We start from the raw sequence: 27,419 nt of genomic DNA on the forward strand, positions 1-27,419 counted from the left end.
CAAGATTGAGAACCAAACAAGAACTATGCCCAACCTAAAAGGCAAAGCCCTGAACTTTGGCGTGCAGTTACTTTCTAGAAGAATTTATAGGGCTTGTTGAAGAACTATAATAAATAATCTGATTTGTGGTCAATGATTATCTTTTCTATGTATTTTTGAGTACACAATGATGTAAAACGTACGCAAGGCCTACTGCAGCCTCATGTGAAGCACCCCTGTATTTTACCATATTTTTACTTTACATCCAATAATCTGTTTGAGCAAGTATTTTGGCTTACAGAAATCACAGGCTTATTTGAAGTGGTTTAGGGGCAATTTGAAAAAGTCAAGAGAATTCCCTTTATAAAACCTCTGCTCGGGAATGCAGAATAGAAAAACATAAAAAAGGGGCCTTGGTTATCAAGTTTAGGCCAGTTCCAAATGTTATACAAATAAAGGCACTGCCAGATACTAGCTTAAAGAGCTCTGAGCTTCAAAGCAACCTGCCACCATTAATCAAGCACAGGCTTATAATAAAATCCATGAGTTGAATGTGTGCCGCAATTGCCCAATCTCCATGAGGAGCGAAAGACATTCTACCTTGACATTTGAGATCATGAAAAAAAAAAGTAGAGCTGGATCAACAGGCCAAAGGCAATAATGAGGCAAGTAAAACATATGGAACTCTGAGGATGCAAATTCTGATCAACACAAAACGAATTGCATTTTGTAGCTAGAAACGGTATCTACCAAAGCATATAAAAGTTAACATATGGTGCCAATTAAAGATTGGGAGATATGTGTAGGAGTTATCACAGTGCGATCGTTCACGCATGTGATCGTGCCCACCGACCTGAAGAATTAAATATTAGTTTTTTTAATCTCACATGTTCACATCCAAAGTAAGGCCCCAGTGTCATGAGACTAGTAAAAACTCCACTTCGGTCACAATATCTGGGAGGAGTATATATTTGCCTGGTCATAGAATATTAGTATGAGATATTGGGAGATAGAGATGGATGATTTTGGAAACAAGTGAATGCAGGGAGCAGACCTGAAACCTAAGGAACACTGACTTTCCAGAAAGGCTGGGGAAAGAGCCATTGCAAAGCAGAGCTGAAACCTATGAGAATTAATTTCCATATAGCAAGCTGAAATAACAGCTTGCCAATTGAGTGATTGCAGATAGTCTGGTTCCCTTCAGATTCTCCACAAATGAGAAGCCACATTTAAAAAGATAAATGAAATCCCAATGTAACTCCTAATTGTCCATATGGACTGACCAGGGTAACTGTAGGAAATACAGGGCAGGGAGTCTAGGGGAAAGCAATTCAATTACAGGAACACAAGTGTGGTATTAAATTATAATGCCATGTGTTTTACACTTTTGAATATAAAGTGACGTAATTTCCTTAATGCCCAATGCATTTTTATTGCAAGGTGAAATTTAAACTATGCAATTGTGGTACACATTAAACGCAGGCTGTTTTTGTAAAAACGAAGCACCATTTAAAATAGAATTTGTGGCTTACGCCCGTGTAGAGTAACATTGCCCATAGTGTACTCATGACACACTATGGTCTAAGGTGATATCATGCATAATTGCAACTCAGGAGGCCTAGCCATAATTTAGAGTTTTGCGCAACAATTTAATTCTAATGACTAAGAAAAGTGCAAAGTGTTGAACCCTTGCAGCCCTTTACCTTTGTATGATTAAACAGACCTGTGCGTAACAGGACAGGGAAAGGGTGCTATAATATTGTACATTTTACTGGGGGAAGAGTACATCTCCAGTCCAAACTTGTTGAGCGGAAGGAAAGCTCCATAGGACTAGATGGAAAGCGGCGCGCACACACATACACTCTTATATAAAAAAGTTGCACAGAGCTGTATTCAAACTCACAAATATATAGATCAAAAGTAGCACACATGTTTAGTGAAGGTCACACACGTTCATAGAAAACTACAGATACATATTCTGAGAACACCACAAACTTATGTGTTCAAAGAAGAGGGCAAGGATTCTTGAAAGTATTAGTTTCTGAATTCAAACCTGCAGGAGCCAAATTAAAGTTGCCCATTGTCTAGCTTTACATGATCTGTACATGCTATAATATTATGATCTCACACTTTACAGGGGAGTCCGGTTGGATGTACATGTCTTGACGAATATTCGATGTTCAGGTAATTTCTCAGATATAATACTTGGCTTCATACTGGAGAAAGACAAGTATTCTGAAAAGTGGTTTGAAGGGATTCCAAGGGAAGTAAATTGTGTTGCTGAGTTGGAGTTAGAAACAATTATTGAAGGAGTATTTAGAATGTCTAGTGTGGACCAATAGCTTGATTCATGCAGGAAGGTAGAATCTTGTGTTATTGATTAATATTTTTGCCATCTATAACATTGCAGCGATTTCTAGGGTAAAGCTGGAGACCACCTTTGTTTGAATGGGAGTCAATTATTTAAATAAACTTGGAGTTTTGAGAAACAGTCTATTTTATTGCCCAGAATTGTGGGGTTTGATTGTGTAAACGAGTGTGTTGTACCAACAGGAACCTACAATTTAAATGTTTAAAAATACAATATTCCTACAATACATATCTGGACGTTATTATATGCAAGCTCGTATTTGCGACTAAAGATTAAGCGATCAATTGGACCTTCTATATTGAAGAATAGTTTATCAACAAAAGTCATTTGAAATGGCTGAATTCTATTTCTATATAGTATGAAAACTGTTGCAGCAAAACTATAACAAACCACATTTGTGGAAACTCTACATTGCCCAAGCTAAAGATGCACCCAAAAGTGGGTTAAATGAAGGCATACCTTTCTTTCATCAGGATCATGGGATATCCATCGGACTACTGCTTCAAACACATATCTTTCATTGCCAACATTCAGTTTCTCAAGGGAAATGACCTCCTTTAATTTCTCATGGCCCAGCTCAAGAAACTCTTCTGTGTTGCTCACATCACGGAAATGAGTCTCCAGAAACTCAGAGGCAATGTAATAAACATGGTTCAGACAGTAGAGTGAGGCAAAGTCCCGAATACCAATACAATTTTCTGCTGTGATGCATCCTTCCAAAAATTCACAGCAGAGAGTCTTAAGATCGGTGAGAAGGAGCAAATCTGCAGCCTGCACTACATCCTGGATTGTTTGTTCGCTCAGCCTGATCTGAAGAAAGGACAGAGAAAAAAAAAAAATGATAAATACGTTTATACAGTTACTGATGCTAATTTATGATATTGTATAGTGTTGTAATTCACAAGTGTTGCAATTAATTCACTCAAAGCAGAAAGGCTGAGTTGGCTCTGTCAGTCTAAGTCTGTGACGGGGTGGAATGCAGAAAGTTGTCGCCGGCTTGTCATCAACTTCAGTACATAGTGACATATGAAGCACCATTATGGGTCATGATCAAAACAAGTAGGAAATTAGGATACGTTCATGTTCAGTGGGGAAAATTACAGAGACTTCATCCTGCACTTCAACTAGACAATCAAATCCATTTTTAGCCCCACCCCCATGCTGATGTGCTGAGCAGAACCAATTCCTCTTCTGTTTTTGCAATGAATGTTAATGTACCAGGCTGCATCGTCTACACAGTTTCAAAAGTAGGGTTGAAATACTAAAGAGTTAGATGCACAGGGAATTCCAGCCCTTATTGAAATGTCATACATACATGCACAGGGAAGAATGGAAAAAGATCCTTACAGCCAAAAACATCAAAAACCGGAAAGAAAAGCGAACGCGGAAAGGGTAGAAATTCAGACTCCTTTCAATCAGGGAATGCATTACTGGCTTAAAGAACAGCACAACCACGAGTTGTGTGTGTGTGCATGTTTGAATAGAATTGCCTGGGCACACCACTTCTTTTTGAGACATGGCACTACCTATAAATCACAAACTGGATTAGGGCACAACTCATAGCTACCTGATCCGCTTTTAAATTTCCCTTACAAACCTATCCCAGTACTGCCAGATTCTCCTCTTAAGCCATTCTGCATGGAGCAAAGACCCCTTACAGATAAATGTATACTTCCTAAGGCACATTTCATAATTGTACATTTTAAGGACCAAGTACAATATCCTGTGAACATCGATGTTTATGCCCCAGTGTGAACCTACATCCAAGTAATTCCTCATTTAATATCAAGGAGTTATAGAAAATCAAGTTACCCATCTTTAAAGGAATTTAAGTTCTTGTCCCCCATTGGGACAGTGTATATTAATTTAAATTAGAGAAAATATGCCAATCGTATGTTGAGGAAGATTATTAGATCAGTCTTCAATGCCTAGGTTGTAAGGTCTTTTGAGAGATGAAATTTGTAGCACTGCAGCACAACACAATTAGGTTCCTTAGAGCACTATTGGCAGAGTTACTCAATCAGCCCAAGCAATGTCTGAGAGAGCCCTTATGACATGTGGGGCCTAAATGCCATCAAAATCTCTGTAGGCTCAATTAGTTTCTTGAGAGGTGCTTGCCCAACAAATGATTGTTATGTTCCCAGATATTGTGATGGAATGCAGGTTGCGCGTTAAACGCCCCTGCCCAAAAGCTATGGGAAAGAGGCCTCCCGGAGGATATACCTCAACGGAAGGGGCTGTGTGGGTGAAAGTGGGGGGCGCAGATGCATATACATGCTTTACGTAGGGTCAGGCCCAAAATGAAAGTCAAAGTTATCTGGAGGCACCCTACTGTACACCTGGGCTTGTTTTCTCTCTGCAACACCTACTAATATAGGTGCATTTATAAACATTTTCTACTGTAAAGGTAGCCCAACTTACAGGTGTATCCCTAATTATAAGGGTTCCCACTAATCGTGCTGACACCAGAATAAATGCACCCCTCTAGGGAAGTAAGACCAAGTGTCTATCTTGCAAGGATAACAAGTTTGTTTACAGAAATGAGGATGGGGCAACAAACTCTGCTCCCTAAAAGGTCTTCTGTCCATCTTCCGTTCCTTTCTCCTTGCAAAATTATGCCAGGGAAGAGCCTATATACTTTTAGCTTGGTCACTTGATATGGGCATGGCTCCATCTCAAACTGTCCTGCTTCCATACAAGGGATGCTGTAAAGTTTTCCTTTCTTCGTTGTCAGCGAAATCTGTCAGGCCATGTTACTTTACATATTGCTATCTTACATAGACACCCACGCTGCAGCCCTGCAGACTTTACAAACTTTGAGGCCTAGCCGCAGGAAAAACAAAACATTTCTATAACTAATTTTCATTCATATTCCACTAATTCTACTCATATTTTTATCTGGTCTTATAATCTCCTTAAAACCTTGTTTTCATTTTGTGCATGAGCATGTAAATCCCATTTTAGCCTGCATGGGCTCTTGACAGACAGCTGGCGAGTCACTTTGGACTACAGGCTTTGCAGTGTTCGCAGCACACAATTTTAGCACAGGCTCCATTCTTTCTGGAAGGGAGGGGGAGGTTTTGACTCATACCGTACTAAGATTTTACAAATGCATAGGATTTGACATTACAAATCTATCCAGCTAATAGTTAATTGTGCTTTATATTTTAAACAACTACCTTTTTTCAGTGCCTGCCCAGGTCTGTGTATGTGGTTATATTTGCATGAGAAAGCCTTCCCGGTGCCCCTGCCCACCATTATAGCACCTAAAAGAAGTCAAAAGAAATCTTGCCTAATTCTAAAGCGCTTGAGGGTGCAGGAAGACCCTAGTTCCTTCCAAACATTCCCCACTTTCGCTAATCCTACAGTAACAAACTCATCCCCACCCAACATCTCTACAACCCCAGAAATATTAGTTTTGAGTTTCGCTGTTTATTGTATGGCAAGGTGTTTTAGATTCCCCCAATTGATACCATCATCTTTGCACTGTTAGGAGCTGTATTGACACAACATCGGAGACCCAATTGGCAAGTGCAGAAGAGGACCAAGAAGAACACGAGAACAGGCACCAGTATTTTTACTGCTGCTCCTGGCAATGACGGGACCCAATCAAAGGTAAGCAATAGTCAATCCGTGCTCTGAACTCCACCTTCTTTCTTCATTTGAACACCTAGATTGTGAACTGCCTCAATGGCGTGGGATAGTGACCCATTCTCTGCATCCTCCAGGGGTACAAAAGTGCAGCAGCTGCTTCTCAACTTTTTACACACTTCTTCTATGGCTGAGCAAATCCAGCATGTAGCCGTTCTGCATCGTCCTGAGTCTCAATGCACGGAGATCTACTTCGATGGCGTTGAACCCATTCTCTGTGTCGTTGGCCATCTGAACTAGCTCCTATCTGACTATCTGCGCCCACTTAGCACTAGCAGCTGCTGTACCACAGCTGCCAAAAAAGATGAAAAATAAATCCTCTGCTGAGCTAAAAAGTTGATACTCGTCAGGTATTCCTCCGAGCATCATGGGAGAGACTTGACATGTAGTTCGACCTCTTCTTTCTTCCCTGCTGTTGAAATCGTCCTTTTTCTAGCAGCATACCATATTCTTGTGATATGCAAGTTTCTGTCTGCTTCTTTAGGTGCTGGAGTGGCTGTTGGCACCTCGACAAGCATTTCTTCTCCCTTCGTGTGTTCTTCCGGATTACTAGTAGCACTGAGTGCAGGGTGGCCATTGAACATTTGCCCCTCCAGGAGGGTGGGAGGTGCAAGTAGGCTTGTCGGTCACAAACCATCACCGCTGCCGTACCTTTCTTCATATCAGGGATCACAAGACTGTGGTTGCGCTGTGTGTTTGCGCCAACAGGAACTGTTCCTTCATTGCTAAAAACAAAGTTCATAGTCCATGTCTCTATGTATTCACACTGGCTTCTCCATTGTTGCAATCCAGGCTAGCCTTGTGATGTATTGGGACCATATTTGTGAACACATAGTCTCTACTTGGGCTATTGTTTCTTTGCTGAACTCTATCATTCCATCTGTCGGGCACGTCACTGTGGTGCCCTGCCATTTGTCGTTTACATGCGAGTAATCTCCCAGGAAAAATATGGTACTTGTAGACATTTGATAGCACGTGTTAGTGCTGTTAAATATTGCCTAAATTCCTCTCCTAGTACTGTCACTGCTTGATTTGCATCGGACACTTCCTCACAATGAATATGGGGGTTTGCATACTCCTTCCAGTGACAATTTCATGTGGTGTCAAATGGTGGTCCTTACTAGGCTGTGTGCGTAAACTGAAGAGGGCCAAGGGCAAACAGTGCACCCAGTTTTTCTTCAAAGTGGAACACAATTTTGACAGTTTACTCTTCAAAAGTCCATTGATCCACTCCACAATACCATTAGCCCGAGGGGGGTAAATAGAGCACATTCAATGTTTCATGCCCAATAGTGCTGCGACATGTTGAAATAGCGCATTAAAGAAATGTGTGCCATTATCTGATCACAATACTTCACACACGCCCCATCGTGGAAACACCTCCCTGACCAGGAACCGTGTTGCACACTTTGCATCTGGGTGTGCACATGGTCCAGCCACCTTGAAAAGGGGCAAACCATCACAATAAAAAAAAGGTACCTATATCCATTGCACCTTTCCGCCATATCTGCATAATCTATATGCAGTTCACGGAATGGCCCCATAGGGCGAGGAACTGTACCTCAATGTCCATAAGGTCATCCCTGAGCTGACACTTTGGCATGTCAGTCAGTGTATTGCTCTTTCCGAAATGCTCTCCTGGAGGTTTGGTACAAATCAGTCCCCCTGAATATCTGCCACAATATGTTGTTTGGAGCTGTGGCGGGGCAGGGGGGATGTAGTTGCTCAAATGCCAGAGTATAATTATTAGGGCATCACCACATTCCCAGAACTCTCCTGCCTCCACAATAGATCAGCGGGAGACTGTTTGCATCCCCTCTGCCACCTTAGCTCTTTTTCCTCCACAGGCGCTTTCCCTTGCAACTCTATAAACTGTGATATAGGCAATGTTGTGTATGGAACTGTGGTCTGGCTTTCTACAGGGGTGGTCACTATACACTGTTAACATTGTATCTGGGAGATGGGCTGACAACTTGCCCTTAGAGATTTCAACCGTGGCATTAGTATGGGCAGCGTATTTAACCACTGCCATAGCAGAGGGCCATGATAAGGCTTCAATCAGTTCTTCAAACAGTCTTGCATGCTGCACGAGAGCCATCTGCCCTCCGAAACCCTATCCTCCACCGAGACAGACCCGCCTGCACGGTTGTCATGACATGCCGAGTCTGAGTAGATGGTGACACATTGCCCTTGAAAGGCTCTCAATGCCTATATAAGAGCAACAAGTTCTGCTGCCTGAGCTGAATAATGCATAGGTAATCTTTTCAAAATCAGAAATTCATGCCCCCCCCTTTACCGCGCACCACTGCCGCCCCCGTTTGCCACTGTCCCGTCTCCTGATCAATTGTTGATGACCCATCAACAAATAGTATCTCCCCTTCTATCAATGCCATCCAACCCTACATAAGGAAAATTGAGCTACCATAGCTAGGGCCACAATACTATCACGGCTAGATTATGGCAATGCACTTTTGTTAGTTGCAAGCAAGGGATGCCTAAATAAGTGACAGGTCATTCAAAACAACGACGTCTAATGGTAAAAAGTAAAACAAGGAGAAACCATATTACATCTGACAGGAGGGCACTCCATTGGCTGTCCATAGAGGACAGAATACATTTTAAGACCTTGACAGTAGTTCATAGATGTTTATTCAGGCATGCCCCGGCCTGCCTTAAAGAAAGGATACTACAGTACGTACCCAACGATCACTAAGATCAGAGGGATAGGGACAGATTACATGCCCATTCTACAAAAGGGCGACCGGCATTGGCCGCGCTTTCCCTGTGAAAGCACAGTCCATGCATGCAGTTAAAACAGGAATCAAACTGCACCACTTTAAGAAAAACTTTGAAAACACTTTTGTGAATGCTTTTGACCTAATAAATCTGCTTAGACACTCAGCATCTGTCCCGTTTTATATGCAAGTCTTTTGTCTTTGTGTGTGCACCCCGATGGCCGTGTGCTTTCGGTGCATTTTAAATAAATAATGCAGTCTACCTTTTGATTTACCTTCCTCTTCACCCTCGTATGTAGCACAGTCATGCATTTTCAGGTCATCATCAGTGGATGCCTCGTGTCAAAAATGTGGCGGGATCCACCGTCCTACACCTTACTATATGAATAGTAGACTTGTATATTATAATCTCATATGCAGAGGATCTGCGAGTTGTCAAGGTCGATTTAGATCTTTCCAAAATGGCGAATAGTGAATTTTCCACAAACAAGGTTAACAGAGCACACCATGACAATCATGAAACTTTTCTCTATGGGAAATGCAGCTGCTCTAAGTGCTTGTTAGCATGCAAACTGTCCCTGCATGACTGAGTCTAGCGTCCCACTATAATAAGCCAATGGCTTGTGGCCCATTGCCCTCTTTTGGGTCAACACTGCTGTCATGAGCAGTCCATCAGAGTGGGAAAATATTGCTGCATTTTCTTGACAGTACTGGGCCTAGGGGTGGCGCATACAGCCGCCGCCATATCTGGCAATATTATTTTCCCATTTGCAGAAATTAGCTGTCCCAAGTATAGTACCTCCTGTTGACAGTATTGTAGCTTATTTGTATCCGTCTTGTACCCTTTGTGAGCCAGCAATTGCAATAATGCAATAGAATTCCTCCTGCACTGATGTTCGCCTTCACTACATACCAGCAGATCATCCACATAGTGGATGATTGTGCTAGACACCTGAATAATTCCCAAGTCGGCATGCAGTACTCTATTGAAAATACGTGGACTTTCACAGTACCCTTGAGGCAATGTTGTGTGCTCAAAGCACCGCTGACCATGTGGAAACGCAGTGAGATACCACGAATCAAGTGGGATTGAGAAGAACGCATTCTTCAGATCCACCACTGTGAAGTATGTTGCCGTCTTGGGAATGCTACATGGGATTGTTGCCAGATTTGGGACTACCGAAAACAACTTCTGCACCACGTCATTAAAAGGACGTAAATCCTGGATCATCCTCCAACTACACACCATTGCTTTCTTGGCTGGGTATATGGCCGTATTACATGGGGATGTGGATGGTACAAGGATCCCTTGTTCTAATAGAGCCTGAATAGTGCCTTAGATCCCTTCCTAGGCTTCCCTTGACAACGGGTACTGCCGCCCCTCGGGAGTACTGCTCCCAGTGTAATCTGTACATGGGTCACATCTCTCAATAACCCAACATCATGTGGATTAACGGTCCATAATTGTGCTGGCACATATCGCATGTCCTCAAAAAATAAAGACGGGGTCACACTGCCATCAGGGGGCACTGTACCTTCCTATACTGCACCATGATATCATAGGGGATGCAGATTTCTAAAATGATCTCCCCATTTTGCTCAATGTCCTCCAATAAATCCTCATCAGTCATTTCAATTGTACTGTCAGATCTACACATAGTACTGTGCGCCACTCGCACCCGTCCTGGTCTGTTCCATTCAGGACTACTTGTCCGACACTAGTAGTGCTTGCAAATTTAATGACAATACTGTCCCTGCCACCATGGGTCGAAAAATAAAATCTGTGGGCACTCGCCAACATTTTGTCACAATTTGAGGCATTGCTTTTGCTAGTACCTTGATACGGTAGGCAAATGTCCGGGACCACAGGAACACCACGGACTACTGACTCCCTTGCCATTATATTGATTATTACCATCCTTAGAGCTACACACATCCCTGGAATTGGAACACACTACCCCTTGATCTGTCAATGAATTATATAGTTTCATTTAGTTTACTGAGCAGATCCCTACCCAACAAGTTAACAGGGGAACTCTCTGAATACAACAAGGGGGTTCATACTACCTTCCCTCCCACTTTTATATCCAGCTCCTCAGTGTATGGAACCATAGAAATAGTCCCAGAGAATCCCTGCGTGCCAAGTGTTTACCCTAATAATGGAAAGTTCCCCTCCATAATGCATGATTTAGTTGCACCTGAATCAACCATAAATATAAATTGCTGGTTTCCTATTTCTGCCTCAACCAAGTGCTCCTCTTCAGGGTGTGGGGATGTCAATAGGATTGGACACGCAAGTACTCCAGGGAATGAAAAAGGGCAGCTCCCCACCATTGTAATTCCTTCGAATGGGGCACCTGTTCCCCCTGCCATCCTGTTAAACTCTATTCCCTCAGCCTGTCAGCCCCATAAGGGAACCGGGTTTTGACCCTGTCACACAAATTGCTGTTGTCCTATTCCTTGAGGTTCTTGGAATCCCTGCCCTGCAGATGATGGCCTATAATTAAATCCCATCCCAAGCCTGTTCCTGCATTCTCTTCTGAAATACGCCCCCCCCATCCCTCATCTTCTGCAATACCAGCACTGTGATGTTCCCAATAATCCTCCCTGCGGCCCTATCCCCCAAAGCTTCCTGCTCTTCCTCCTCGAAATCCTCCTCTCCCCCTTGGTGCTCTTCAGACTGTCACTAGGGGTTGGGGTACTGTCCCTGATCCCGGTCCTCCTTCGCCCCATTGTCCGCAATTGTGGCATTCACAATTTGTTGAGTGTCTCCTGTCCTGAGCCGGTGCTGTCACCAGTGCTTGGATGACAACCTTCTATAGTTTCTTTTCCACTAGTTTTGCCTCGTCTGTTTGCCGCTTCTGGTCTGTCCCCCTGTCCCGCTCCTCGATTCTCTTACAATGGTGGACTATTACACTCACCCTTTGACTTCAACTCCCACAATTATCTAGTGCTTTCTGGACCTCTTTTTGGCAATTCCTCCTTTACGATAAAGTAGATAAATGGTACTGAATGGTCCCACTGCCCTCCAGTCTCAACTCTCCACATTTCCTCAAATGTAAGAATAAACCTAACTGGGTCATCATCACCCATCGTACACTGCATTAAAGAATGTAAATCAGGGGTATCTGGGTACATTCTGCATAGTGCATCCCATCCCCTCACCCGTACCTCATTAAAAGCTGCTCCATCATGTTCATTATCTGCAAGACTTACCCCAGGGTACCCAGCCCTTGTCCATATGACCCCAGGGTCCCCAGCCTCATCCCAAACTATGGCGACCAGTAAACGTAAGGTCTCCTAGTGCTAAGGGTACCCCTGCTGTTTGTTTTTCAAATTTATAGATCCATTTACTGGTTCCGGTGTAAGCTGGGCGAGAGCTTTAATCAAATTATTTTTGTCCATTTGAGGCCATGGCACATACTGCGTTATCCCTACTTCTTTATGTATAAGAGGCATCTGCCCGCTATTTGTTTTCTACCCCTTTTTTAATATTCTTCTGATCTTGTACTACCACCATTAAAATGTAGTCTATTTCTTGGTCTATCCCTACTCACTGCCTCCTGTGGCGGGGACGGGTTTCTCGCCGCCTCTTCTTGATCTCTTTATTGCCCTGCCTCTTCATTATTTCTGCCACCTTCCCATTCATTTTGCCCTGGCTTGTTCTATTTCTTGTCCCAGGACAGTCCATACCCTCTCTCCATCATCCTTTTCAACACAAACATTTCTTATTGCCCGAGGATTGAATCGAACAAAAATAAATAAATAAAAAATCTCCCGACTTCCAATCCCCTATGTTCTGCACTGGTACCCTTGTTCTTGTAACCTGACTAACCTTTCCCCCCAACGCTCTTAACTCGTTGATATCTGCTTGTGAACTCCAGGGGGTATACCGATGCTACGGACATGTCAGCGCTTGTGGATGGGTTATATGGAGGTGGAGATGCAAAAGCTCTCAAGTTCCCCCCCCTAGTTGCTAATCCTGATAACCCTGTAGTTGACACTACCACTGGAAGCTTATACACTGGATTTGTATACCCCACTGCAGTTTTAGGCGTTATGGGGTATATCCTCTTACATTGGATCACGATCACACACACACACACACGATCACACGATCACACACACACACACACACACACACACGATCACACACACACACCCCCCCCACCCCCCCCACCCCCCCCCCCCCCCAGAGAAAATATGCAAAAATTATTGGCTAAAATCCGGGCCTATACCTTATACCAAGCCACTACTTATTTTCCTTATACCTTTTTAATACCACTTCCCAGCTTTTTTTTTAATAAGCCGAGGATTCCATTGCTTTGATCATCATAAAAGCATAATGCATGGTACTACCTTCTCAACCTATTATGGTTGAGTATCTCTTACTTCCCAGTCTTTGTATGCCGAGGCTCCATTTCCTTTCAGTCTGTTATACGCTGAGGCTGCCTTTTTTCATTTTAAAAAGTAGAAAAACTGAAATATGCGACAATTTCAATGCATAACACACCTTCTATCCAATCTTTACCTTAACACATCACCTGAACTCCTATCCATATACCATAATACATCACCAAAAGTCCTATTAAATCTATTCCATAACACATCACCAAAAGGTCCTATTCAATCTGTCATGGACCTCGTACTTCATCCATTCATACTGTCATACATACATGTCCCCTTGTTATCTCTTACTAAATATACTCACATATGTGTGTGTTCACTCGAGTTCCTCAGTTACGAAGTCCCAATACTGCCCCGTCTTTCTTTCTGCAGCCACGCCCGCTTTAGTGAGCAGAGAGGATTCCTATTAAAATGGCTCCTACTCAAACCGTTTCAGGAAACACATTTTTTATTTAGGGGACCGGTCGCTATAGTTGGGCTGGACTCCTTCCTGGTACTGGCCTGGGCTTTGCAAAGTACGGAACAAAAAATTGAGATCAAGTTGGGTCATCACCACTGTTAGTGTAGCCCAACTTACAGGGGTATCCCTAATTAGAAGGGTACCCCTAATCATGCTCATACCAGATTATATGCACCCCTCTAGTTAAGGCCAAGGGTCTATCTTGCAAGGATAACACGTTTATTCTTTACAGAAATGAGGTTTGGGCAAATAACTCTGCTCTCTGAACGGCTTTCTGTCCCTCTTCCATTCCTTTCTCCTGCCAAAATGATGCCAGGCAGGCGCTTATATACTCTTGGCAGCTTGATCACTGGATAAGGGCATGGCTCCATCCCAAACCATCCTGCTTCCATACAAGGGATGTTGCAAAGTCTTTCTTTCTTCATTGTCAGCGATTTCGGTCAGGCCATTCTACTTTACATATTACTTCCTTACATAGACACACTGCAGCACTGCAGACTTTTACAAACTTTGAGGCCTAGCCACAGGAAAAACTAAACATTTCTATAATTTTCATTCATATTCTACTCATATTTTTATCTGGTCTTCTAATCTCCTAAAAACATTGTTTTCATAATTCTGCATTTTGTGCATGAGCATGTAAATCCAATTTTAACCTGGATGGGATCTTGACAGGCAGCTGGTGAGTCACTGTGTGCTGCGAACACCACAAAGCCTCTAGTCCAATTTTAGCACTGTCTGCATTGTTTCCAGGTAGGGAGGGGGAGGTTTTGACTCACGCCGTACTAAGATTTTACAAATGCAAATAGTGAATTGTGCGTTATATTTTAAACAATAAACTACCTTTTTTCAGTGCCTGCCCATGTCTGTGTATGTGATTATATTTGCATGAAAAGGCCTTCCCCGTGCCCCCCCATTATAGCGCCTAAAAGAAGTCAAAGGAAGTCTTGCCTAATTCCAAATGCGCTTGGGGGTGCGGAAAGACCCTAGTTCCTTCCCAATACTACCTACAGGCCATCTCTAAGGGGAACCAACCCTCCCCCAAGGTCTAACCTAGTGCAGCAAGACCTTCACTGCAATTCTTTCAGAATGTAAGGAGGAGCCTGCACTCCGTAGCTAGGGAAATTTACACTTTAGGTGGTACAAACCTCTGGCCCTCACTTTTGTGCCATGCACTGATGTTCAACTATAATTATAATTACTTATTTGTAACTCGCTTAATACCCAGAGGTTTCCAATGCACGGACCCGGGGATCAAACCTATGTTGTTACGCGACTTGCTTAGTTACCCCCGAGCTATCCTCCAGAGACAATGCAAAAAAGAATGCTTGGTGGACACAAATAAAGTATCAGGTCTGTTACATGAGGTCTGCAAAATTTTTCTCTCATATGGCTAAAGAGGTCACAATAGTGAGAACACACACTAACATTAGGTAACCAGTCAGAGTATACATATGCTCGAGCTCCCAAAAACCATGTTATAGTATGTTTAGCCCTCAGCGTTCAAATGAGCTTCAAAAGCACATTACTGTTCATCCTGGCACCTGTAATGAATTTAAAACAGGTGACTGCATATCACTTCAGGTCTATGAAGATTCTATAACATGAAGCAGGGTATACTGTGTTGTGGTGTTAGTATATTCTGCTACTTTGAACCTATTCTATAAGTCACTTACTGTTTTAAATATCCTTGTGATTTTCTGTATTCTTCTCGACCTACTTTGTTTTACTCGCAATGCCCTAAAATTCCCTTACTGTAAATTTGCTCTTCCACTTAATGAAGAAACAGCCAAAAGGGCTACGCTGCATTCTTTTTCAATCCTAGTACTTTTCGGGATGGCCCATCTGTTTCAGGTCCTGCACTTAGTGAGGTCCAGTAGCTAAACGCATCTTACAGCACTAGGAATCTAGGAGGATTCTACAGAGGTCCAAGGAAGCCACAACCACACATGCATTTGACTCCCAATGACACATCCCATCTGCCACCATTATCCATGCCAAATGTCAACACCTCCAGTGGGCTTGTTGAGACAGCACCCCTGTCAACATGTATTCCACTTTCCTGATGTTAACCAAGTTCTTTGATTTAACTACACAACAGATTCTGGCCACTTTGTAGCGATAGTCCCTTGCATAGTCAGAGTTCCAAGGGATGTTCAAACAGTTCAGGAATATGAAGCTCACACGATTGGTCTCTCAATAACTGGTTAATCAGTTGTGACAATGCCATGCCTTGAACACAATAGGCTTCACATCTCTTGACGTTGGGAAACCAAGGAATTGGAGGACATGAACAGAGTATTATTTGTAAAGCCTGCACACGTTTCCCTCTTGGGGTTTAAGGACCTGATCAGCCTTATGTTGCCTTCCTTCAGGTTTCATCAAAGGATGTCATATTGGGACATTTTTACATTTATTCTGGGCCATTGTCCTCAAAAGCCTTCAGAACAGTGCACAGGGATTTATACAGATTATTTGCCCCATAGGGAGCCAGTGAAGGCTTTTCAAAGCTTAAGTGAATGAAGTGGGTCTTCCTTCAGTTTAGCAGTTCAGACATAACCATGCGCCTTGTTCTGTGACCTGTGTAATTTGTTCTCAATTTTCAAGTATTTGCACTGCTAACACAAGGGTTAGAATATACCATATTTAAAAGGTTTAAATGTATAATCATAACAAAATTTTTAAAAAAGTCTTAGAAGTGCATTTGAACAAAACATTACTGGCATTCAGAAACATATCTATAAACAGCCCAAGGGATTCCCAATCCTGCACCATGCGAAACATTACATTGGGAATAGTGATTACTACAACTCTTATAAGCAGGAGACATCCAGCATGAATCGCTATATTAAAAACATGATCTAATTAAACTGGCAGTGTAGGCAAAAACCTGAGAAAAGTGAAAATGCTGTACCTGCCCGCTGAAGATGTAATCCAGTATTTCTTTCATAATTACAAAAGATATACCATCCAATTCGATCTTGTAAACAGATTCATCATCTTTCGGAGGGTTGTAGTTTAATTTTGTCCTAAAAATATATATGTACATTTAATAAACAGAAAGGGTTGTATTTTAGAAAACCTTTAATATACAGGCACACAACATTCGTATCAAAAACATGCTTCAAATATTTTCAGCTTGCAGTTTTTCTTTTCAAAATTCAAAAGACATTTTCCACAGACACGTTATCACCTTAGATGATCTAATTTTAAATGCAGTATGGGGTCGTGTTAAAATTATTTTGGGAGAAATCACTGGTGGTTCTTGACAATAGTGATCGAGGGTCCCTTCTGAAATGTCTGAATGCACGGTCTGCGGCTGCCCTTTAGGTGGCAGTAGTGCCCCAAGTAAATGTCATTTACCTGGCAGTCTGCCCTTCAAGCCCATTGGTTAAACTGGCCTACAGGGTAAGCTCTGTAGCAGATCCGAGGTAGATATGTACTGTGAACCAAAGAGTGTCTGCCTGTGAGTTGTCCTGCTTCAGCTTGCTCTATAAAGCAGTCACAGAGGACAACTCACTGCCTCTTGTAATCAGATCGCACAAAAACGCAACGAAGCGGCGTAGAACCGATACAATACATGATCTTACATTACACAGGTCAATAGATCAAAATACTTCACATCAGAGCAATGTCCAAATTGCATCTTGTTGGATGATGTCTTGGACTATGCAATCCTTGGCCTTTGATGTTGTACATTTCTTTTTATAGCATTGATAACTAGGCAGAAACCCACTGAATTATGTATATTTAGAATTCATAAGCTTTAACCTGCGAGTGTAATAGGTTTGGCTACCTCCGTGCCGAGGAAGAAACTCACTGTGAGGGGTATGAAAAATGAACTAATTCTCCGGAAAAGCAGTTGTAGCGGGCTTCTAATGGAGTGGCTCAGAGCTGGAAGAAGTCCAAGACCAGTGTGAGACCTGGGCCAGGACGACTCCTGTGCCAATGGGGGACAAAGTCTCTCTGGTTACAGCAGCCGCCTGTAGTCTAGGTTGCACCAGCCAGTCGCAGAGTGAAACAGAATAACAAACTCAGCTCCCTAGAGTTCAAGTTGAACAACTTCAGCTGCGAGTGCCGGACCAACAGGTATGGGTTCATGGTGGAAGAACTGTGCAACAGAGCGAATATAAGAAATGTGAAGACGTGGTAAGGACAATGTAACATTGATACAGGCAGCTGCATTGGAGCCAAGTGCCTGTGGTGTCTTAAGTTGCTTATGCCACAACGCTGCAGTCCCCACCCTCTTTAGGGAGCCGGTGAGTTCCCAAATGTCTAGCCTCAAAATAGATATGTAAATTATTGCCCTTCAAGTATAGTTAGCACACAAGACACATTTCTATCCATGAATATAGCACCTTATTAATTTTCATGGGTCGGCAGGATAGCTCAGGGGCAATGTGTTTTGTCTTGGAAGCAAGACAATGCAGAGCAACATGGGTTTGAATCCCGGTTCTGTGCTTAGAGACTGGTCCCCGGTATTAAGTGCATTATACAATATTTATTACAATGAGCCAGGAGTAGGCCGTACCCTGTTGCCACTTCTGTGTGCCTGTGACGTGGACTGCCGGCTGCATTTTAGGTTGCACAGAAAAACACAAGTAAACACCTACACCGTTACTCATTTTTATATATTTCATTGCTTCTCTTCAGAGAAGCAAGGATCACAAGCCACCTAGTTTGTTGAGGTAGTGCATGGCCATCGTGTTGTCAACAGAATCACAGTCATGCGTTTCACAGAGGGGAGGAAAGCGACCAGGGCCAGCCTGATCACCCTCAAAAGGAGCAAGTTGATGTGTTCCCGGGATTCCGTGTGAGACCACAGCCTGCTCACTGTCAGTTCCGACAGGCGAGCGCCCAAGCCAGTCAGTCACCTGGGGCCAAGGTTGACGAAACAATGTGCCTCTCAGCAATTTGTCCTACACAGCGCACCGCACGAGATCCTGGGCCACCTGGCTCTAGACCTGTTAAGGGTCTGACATACGGCCTTTGAAATGCAACCATTTGCAACCGAGTAGCCACTGAAGCAATCTCACATGCTGGCTCGCCTCTGACACCACTATGACACAGGAGGCCATGAGGCCCAGAAGGAGCAGGAAAGCCAAGACATTGACTTGTTCCTGCGATTGGAACACATAGACCACCTGAAAGATGTTCGCAACTTGATCCTCGGGCAGGATAGCCCTGTCCAGGCGAGTATCCAAGACTACCCCGATAAATCCGAGAGACTGGGATGACAGAGACTCAGGGAAAAGCCCAAAGTGTGCAAAAGGGTGCGTGTGTGTAGCAGATGCTCAGACACTAGCTCCGGTAAGCAAGCTTGAACGAGCCAGTCATCCAGGTAGGGAAAGACATGGATGCCTTACCTCCTGAGGCGAGCTGCTACCACTGCCGGCAGTTGGTGAAAAAAAACCTTGGGTACCAATGAAAGACCGAATGGCAGGAGCTTGAACTGTTAATGCTGTTGGTCCACTACCAACCTCAGGTACATTCATGTGCAGATTCATCTAAAGCACAGGAAGTAGGCGTCCTGAAGCCCCAGGTAATCAAACACTACCTCTCGGGGAGAAGCTGCTCTGGCCCCTTCCCGGGACAGGTTGTCCACAGCACCTCTGGGTAAAGGCGGGAAAGGGGCGAAAACGCCTGCCTTGAGAAAAAGCGGACTGCATGGAAGGCTGCTGGACTGCAAGCCCTAAAGACTTAGCAGTTGCCTTAGACGACTGGACCTTATGGAGGGCATCAGCCGTTGCTCTCAAAAGGTTCTGTCCATCGAAAAGCCATGTCTAAAAGCCTTGTCTAAATGTCGCTCACAAAACCCTACGTTCGTAGCTAAGAATGGCACCTGCCCACTGTACTAGTGGCATGAACCAGCCCACACAGTCTGCCGTGTCCTGTCCAGATTGCAACATCTGTCGTGCCGCCTCCTTGCCGTCCGAGACGTCCCATCCCTCAGCTTCCCCTCCGAGACCTACTCCGTTGCTGCATTGGCTACTGGCGACCAGAGGCTGAAGGAGAATTTCATCATGGCACAAGAGGCATTCACAGGACGCGGTGCTAGACTGCCTGGCGCAAACACCTTCTTGCCCCATGCCTCAAACCTCTTACTTTCCCTGTCTGGTGGAAAAATGGACAGTTTGAGGTCTTCAGGCTCACAGTCGCGGCCTGAACTTCCAGGCGAAGCATGGGCGGAAAGGAAAGCTTGCTCAGATGGTGCAGGATGGCGCTTCCTCGCCAGGTCCCTGCCTACTGCACTAGAAGGCGGCCTGAGGCTTGCCTGGGATGGGAGCTGGTAAAATGTCCAACTCAAGTAAAGTGTCTAAGCCACAGGCTCATTGCAGGTCCTCTGCCAGGGACAACATGCCCTCGCCTCCCAGGTAGAATTCCTCTGGGACGTCTCTTGCCAACCTAGAACCCATGGGTTCAAGCCCAAAAGGGATCTGGTCTCCTCATATATGGCATGCACCATAGACATAAAGGTTGTTCCTGGGGAGTGGGTCGTGTTCCCGTAGAGTCCATGATGCCAATCGCGACACTGGTGTAATGGCCGCACAGTCCGAGGGTGGGGGCTAGCAGCAATAAGAGACCTTGCTCTTCTTAACCATGCCCGATCCCTTAGGCGTACAGGAGTGGTCTTCTGAGGGTCCCCTGACATTCACGTAAGATGCAGTGGGACCCATCGGCACCTAAGCTGCGGCGCAGCTGCCTACACCACAGCCGCCAATGCCTTAGCGAAGATGTCAAGAATCTTCAGGTGGAAGTTCTCCCATTTCACTGGCATGGAGGACTAGCTTGCAAAAGGCACCTGTGCCACCAGCTCAGGCAAATCCTTGGAGCGGTGGCTCTTCTTTGAGGAGAAAGAAGAGTGGTGATGATAGTACTCACTTGGGGAGCGTGACATCTTCAGAAAATGAAATTTTGCATAAAGAAACAGAACACAGGACAGAGAAGATTAACATTCCTACAAGTGACTTATCTATAGAAGATGCCAGAAATGCACAACTTCTCAGATCACTACAAGAGGATATGGATTTAACTGATAACAGGATCCTTGCAGAACTTGACATTTTCCAATTTTCCAGGATAATGTATACATGCAAGAACAAGTCCAGATGTGTACCTAAAACATAATCTAATTGACATCTTTCACAAGAGCAGTAATTCTGGACATACCCAAGCATATAGATAAAACATCTCTCCTCAATCGATGCCACAAATAGGCTAAATCTTCATAATGTCTCCCTTCACTCACTCTGACCGTGGCAATATTATGCCTGTGCCCCCTCCCCTCATCACTGTGCCACTGTGCTTTCCTTTTCCTGACAGTGTGCTGGGTTTCCCCTCCTCTTTCCTACTCTAAATGCTTTCGCATCTGTATCCTCTCTATGGCAGTGCGGGCAGGGGTAGAAAGGGTAGAAAAGTCCCAAAGCGCTTCTACCTTATCAGCCCACCCCTCACGCTTTGTCCGGTGACCTCCATCCACCACAATGCCAGGCGTTTCAGACGTATTATACACCATTTAAACCCCCACCCGATGTCATAATGCAAAGTGGCTTTCTGTAGTGAAAAACTACAAAAAGGTTAAGATTATTTTCAAATGAAAAGCTAGTTAATCATCAACAATATGAGTGCAGCCATGATATGATTGGTTAGTCTTCAGAGCCTCACCCAGCAGAAATAGACCATCAGCAAAACTTACAGGGAAGACCGGGTGTGTGTATATACACTTTCAGACAAAGTATGATGATCCAGACAAAATTAATTCACGCGACAGTGCCCCAGTCTCCTTAACAGCATGTTCAGATATAGATAGCGACTAAGAGAAAACAAATGACACCGTAGCTGATACCACCATCACATGCAGTAGTGAGAATACAGGAAACCAAACAGAAAAGATTTTTTACAACAAATAAAAGGTACAGAAGGGGGACCTGAATGAAAAGGTACAAAACATGTTCATCCAAAATGATATACAAACCAGAGCAGGATATGTAGATGAGGAGGAAGAAAGACAGACAAGAAGCAGTAGAAGACAAGAATCAGAAGATGAGGGTCCAAAAGACAACAGAAAATGAGACAGAATTAAATTTGGTACTTAGCGTATCAGACAGGCCTTTGTCAATACTGGAAATTGCAGTACTTAAAAAGCACTATCCTTTGCACCAACTAATGCTAGTAACTTTATTGATATACAAATTGATATTTAAAATAAATCAAGAAACAAACTAAACAAATATTTTTTGCATAAAGAAACAGAACACGGAACAGAAGATATTAACATTCCTACAAGAAGATGTCCGAAATACACAACTTCCCAGATCACTACAAGGGGATCTTGATTTAACCTATAAAAGGGATCCTTGCATAACTTGGACATTTTCCAGGATAGTTTATACACGCAAGAATATGAGAATAAGTCAAAATGTGTACCTAAAACATAACAAGATAATGTAATTGACATCTTCCACAGAGCAGCAATTATGGACATACATAAGCATATAGATAAAACATTGGTTAACCCAAGATATGGGCCACACAATTTGACTAAACAAGAACGACTAGCCTTCTATACCTTAGCCAATGACAATATACAGTAGTATCATTTTCAAAAGATTGCAATAAGGGAGGGAATGTTGCAATTTTTAATAGGAATTACTATAGAATGCCAGAAAAGAACTTGCAAACGGCAGGATGTTACAAACAACTGAAAGACAATACAGTGAACACGATGGCAACAGATAAAATCAATCATGAAATGGCATAGACAGGCACTCCTTACAGGTAACGAAAGATCGTATCTGATTAGGGATAATCCAACCATCCCTATGACTTACTTTTTACCCAAAGTCCATAAACCGTACGATACACTCCCGGATGTGAGAGCGATACGCTAGTTGGGGTGGATTACAGGGAATATCTCCTAATAAATAGATCTTGCCATTAGAGCCAGACTATACGAACTAAAATCCTATGTGAGTGATTCCATTCACATTTTTTAAAAATGGTAGAGTGTCTAGATCAGTATATAGTAGTATCTTTAGACGTTAAAGCATTATACACGTCAAATCAGACATAGACCCTAGAAGACTATACATACATGAACACTTCAGCCACTTATTAGATTTCACCCATAAGAACATCTTCCTATTCAATGGAATATTGTATAACAAATCAAGGGAGTAGCAATGCAAGGCATAAAATGAGCAGTGTTGCATAGCAATTTCCTATGCAATTCTGTAGTTTTGCTGATCAAATGAACACTTGTGTAGCAAAGTGTGCTATTTAAGTAGCCCTCTTCAATGAAAGCACAGCTCGCCTTGCATTCCTCTCTTGCCGTTGGTGCTCTCTTCACCCTCTTTTCACTTCAAGTGCTAATGGAGGGACAGTGCAACAGTAATCCTCTCCTTAAGTTCGAAATTCATGTGTAGGAGTGCAAGAATGTGTTTTTCAAATAATTGCAAACCAGAAGTAATTGGGATGATACTATTAATCTTTTTATATCCTGCCTGACAAAGACAAGTATGTGTCAGCATTATATCTTTTAAAAAGTCATGCAATTACATTCCTTAAATGTAAGTAATTAAATAATACATAATTTCAGTATTGAGACTGTAAAACCTTTCATCAATCCATGCTTTACAGTAAAGTTTAGGTTAGTGTATCTGAATTTCATCGTTTCAACTACATTTCATTTTGGGGAAGATGCATCATGTTGACTAGTGAACATTTGAAAGTGTACATTATCACATGATCAAATCCTTTTGATGGAACACCTTGATCTGTAACCTGCAGGTTGCATACATCTTGCCCATCATCTAACTCATACCCCTTGACATTCTATATTATCACTCTGTTGCTTTATACCGAGTACCCTGAAAGTGAGATGACCACAAACTACAATATTCTACCTAGTTCTGCTTAGTCGCTTTCTTTTCTTTTATGTAATAAATACACAAAGTGAGCTAAATGCTTAAACAAATTAGTGATCAATAGTTCCATCCGGTCTGTGGATCTACAGATCTACTGCAATACCAAACACTGTAGTTAGCCTCTAGAGCTCGCTTTGCTTTATGATTGTATTCTATATTACCACCTGGAAAAGACAGCTGGCCAAACAGTTTTTTTAATCATATCTTTTTATTTGTGCCATTCATGCAGCTAATCTTGTACATTTTACAGACACTCATCGATGGCTCGCAAAGTCCTTTCGCCCACTCAGTCGGGCAGATTTTATGAAGGGCGAGTAGCATTTACAGGAGATGTCTTAAAAACTTTTATTTAACATCTACTTTGTTTGCAGTAAATTTCAAATCAAAGTTTTACTGTGCATGGCTTGACTTTGGGTGGCAGCAGTGTGCCAAACAAAGTGGGTTTGTAATGACATGCACCATTTTACAGAAATCGCATTATAAATGTGTTGTCCTGTGTTGCCTTAGGTTGAATAGGTTAACTAAGTTATCCGCCTGCAGGTCCAGCAGAATTTGAAAGGCCCGACTTCTCTCACAAATGTCTTATTTCGGTGGTAAGCAAAACTGCTGTATCGTTGCTAATTTCATGATCGGATACAAATAACATCCAGTGACATTAGCAATTTTAGTATAAAATTGCTAATCAAATGGGTCTGTTTGCTAATCAAAAACATTTATAAGCAAACTCTGCTGATCAATTTTTGAAATCTAATTTATGCCCTGCAATGGGTTCCAATTATGCCCCATCACAAGCAATTGCAATCTGCCCTATTCATGGCCAACTTGCTCACGCATTAGGGAATAATCCAGACACCTTCATAGTTGAGGCATGCTACAAATACATTGACTGAACAGTTTTGAAATTGAATTAAGTTGGAATTAATTTGCTAAATCTTCACATTTTTGTTGATGGGAACAGAACCTATGGGAAAGATACTGAAGTCAATTAACTATTGCATGTCACCAACTGCATCATCAAAAGCATAATCAAAAACAGATAGGTGAATTCATAAGTGCCAAAAGGAATTATAGACCAGAAACAGATTTTTATGAAAACTGCAAAATGATTGCCCAAAGAGCTCAAGAAAGAGTTTACACACAAAATGTTATAAAATGGCTAATAATAAATGAGGCCATTAAAAAAACAATCCATCAGTAACAAAACCTAACCAACAAGGTAGTAATTGAAGGGAAGTTAGATCACTAGATACGCTAAGGAACAAGTTACTTACCTGGAACTGTTGTTCTCCAGCATGGGTCTGGCATGGATTCACATGCTCATTAATATTTCCCGTCAGGCTGGGAATCCTCAGTAAAAAAAAAAAAACAAATCAGTATCAGTTTAGTTTCTGATCTGTCTTTCTTAGTAGCAACCAATCACTGGTCTCTGGGTCATACTGCCCCCAGCCAATGACTGCCCTCTCCCTAAGCCCCGCCCCTGGCAGCCATCCTCAGATTTGGTAGCTTGTAAAGTGGCAGTATGACCAAGTAAAGAGCCGCAGAGGGGAAGGAGGGATGGTTCGTCCTCATCAGCACCACGTTGAGTTCCCACGCCGGGGCTGGAGCCGTCACCCGCAGGAACGATCGGAACAGTCCTTTCATAAACGCCTTCACCAGGCGAGGAGACCACAGGGACGACCGTCCTGTAGTTCTGGTGTATCAGGAAATCGCTGCCAGATGTATCTTGATGGAAGCGTGAGCTAGTCCAGCTTTGGCCAGCGACAGTAGGTACGGTAGCACTTGAGGGGCTGTAATCCATAGAGGGTTAATCTTCTGTGCACGGCACCACACAGAGAACCTCTTCCACTTGTGTCCGTAGCACTGAGAGTGGAGGATGCCCTGGCTTTTGCAAGAACCTCTCTGCAGTCAGCCGAGATATCGTACCCTCCAAACTCTAGTGCTGCAGGAGCCAGGCCTGCAAGTTCAGCGACTCCGGGTTGTGATGAAGAATGGCACCTCCTTCTCTGGAGAGAAGATCTGCGTCCGTCGACAGTTTGACTGGTGGGGACGCTGACAAGTCCAGAAGGCCCGGGAACCAGATCGGTCTCGGCCACCTCGGTGCGACGAGGATCATCCTGCACCGGGACCTCTTGAGTTGGTTGATGAGCCCGAGCAGCAAATGCAACAGCGGGAACGCATACAGGAACAGGCCGCCCCAGGGGAACAAGAAAGCATCGCTCATGCTCCTCGGCTGGGGGGAACCAGCTGGAGAACCTCTGGCACTTGGAGTTAGTCACCGCCGCAAACAGGTCGATTTGGGGTTTGCCCCATCGCCAGAAGAGTTGATCCACTTGATGTGCAGTTCCCACTTGTGGCAAGAGCGCAGCTCCCTGCTGAGCGAGTCAGCAATGGTGTTTTTTATCCCTGCTAGATGAAGTCACCAGAAACATCCCCTGGGCAACGGCCCAGTGCCACAGATCCTGGGCCTCCTTGGATAGGGCTGGGGATCTGGTTCCTCCCTGCTTCTGGGTGTAGAACATCGTGGTGGTGTTGTCCGTGAAGATCCTCACCACCTTGTTTTGTAGAAAAACAGAGGATGGGTGAGGCGCGCACTCTGGTTCCCATTGTTAGATACCTGGTGCATTTCAATTTGCTGTTCTCCTCCAAGCGCTTTCATGTCTCTAACAATCAGGAGTCTTTCTTTTCAGCTGTTACAAATTTGTCTCAATAGGTCTCAAGGAATTGTGGTAGCTGTAGTCTTTTTTGGGTAACCAGGAACCAACTCCCTCCCCCCCCCCAAAAGCACCATTTTTTCCTGGTGTGGGGAGGGGGGAAAAACCAATGATGTAGCTCTCCTAGGTAGGGCATGGTGACCCCGGTGCCGCTGCCTCTAAAGCCTTCACCACCTTGCCCTTGAGGGATGGGAGGAATGACTTGAGGACCCAGAACACTGCTCGGAGCTCCAGTATGTTGATGTGGAGCGGCCTCTTCTCCGGGAGCCACAGGCCTCTTGAGTGAAGATCTCCGGTGTGCGCTCCCCACCCCTCCAGGGCGGCATCCGTCGTCACAGTCACCTGGTATGCTGGGGTCTGAAAGTCCGTGCCTGCGGCGAGATGCGCGCGGGTGCCCCACCATCGAATTTCCTGGCGGAATACTTCGTTGAGCGAGATCTTGTTCTCGAAGCGCGACCTGCGACAGAACCAGGTGGGATTTGGGGAAGTTGATGGAGAATCCCAGGTCCGTAAGCAGCCTGGCGGTCTTTGCCGTGTGTTCGACGGGGAGTTCCCTTGTCCCTGCTCGGATTTGCCAGTCGTCCAGGTAGGGGTAGACGTGGATCCCCTGCAGGCGCAGCCGCACCGCCACTGGTGCCAGGCACTTGGTGAACACCCTGGGCGCCGACTTCAATCTGAATGGGAGGGCCTTGAACTGGTAGTGCCGCCCTTGGACTATGAACCTGAGAAACTTTCGGTGTCCTTTTAAGATGGGGATGTGAAAGTACGCATCCTCCAGATCCAACAACGCTAGGAAGTCGCCTTCCTCCAGCTGACCAAGCACGTGCTGGAGGGTGACCATCCGGAACTTCTGTGCCTTGATGTATTTGTTTAGCTGACGCAAATCCAGGATGGGACGCCAACCTCCTGTCTTCTTCCAGACGAGGAAGTATCTGGAGTATACTCTGGAGCCCAGGAGCCTCTTTGGGACGAGCTCGATGGCTCCTTTCTCGAGCATCGCCCTTAGCTCTAACAGCAGTTGAGGGACGTGGTTTTCCTTCCTGGCCAATGGCGGAATTCGGGGGCACTTCTTTAGGAATTCCAGAGTGTGCCCGTGGGCCAAGGCATCCAGCACCCAACGGTCGGTGGAGATGGACTCCCACACGCTGATTAACTTCGCCAGCCGGCCTCCCACTGTGG

At 44.0% G+C, this 27,419-nt stretch overlaps 1 protein-coding gene across 1 annotated transcript in view; it reads right to left on the bottom strand.

Annotated features, from left to right (window-relative positions):
- Positions 1-27,419, bottom strand: part of GAN (gigaxonin) — a 654,734-nt gene that overhangs the window by 539,764 nt on the left and 87,551 nt on the right. The window contains exons 2-3 of the mRNA XM_069607099.1: positions 16,518-16,632; positions 2,810-3,160 (exon numbers count right to left, since the gene is read on the bottom strand). Coding sequence (XP_069463200.1) covers positions 2,810-3,160; positions 16,518-16,632 — 466 coding nt within the window. The remainder of the gene's footprint in view (positions 1-2,809; positions 3,161-16,517; positions 16,633-27,419) is intronic.

This window comes from Ambystoma mexicanum, chromosome 1p, assembly GCF_040938575.1.
Source record: "Ambystoma mexicanum isolate Mex_15411 chromosome 1p, UKY_AmexF1_1, whole genome shotgun sequence".
Lineage (NCBI taxonomy): Eukaryota > Metazoa > Chordata > Amphibia > Caudata > Ambystomatidae > Ambystoma > Ambystoma mexicanum.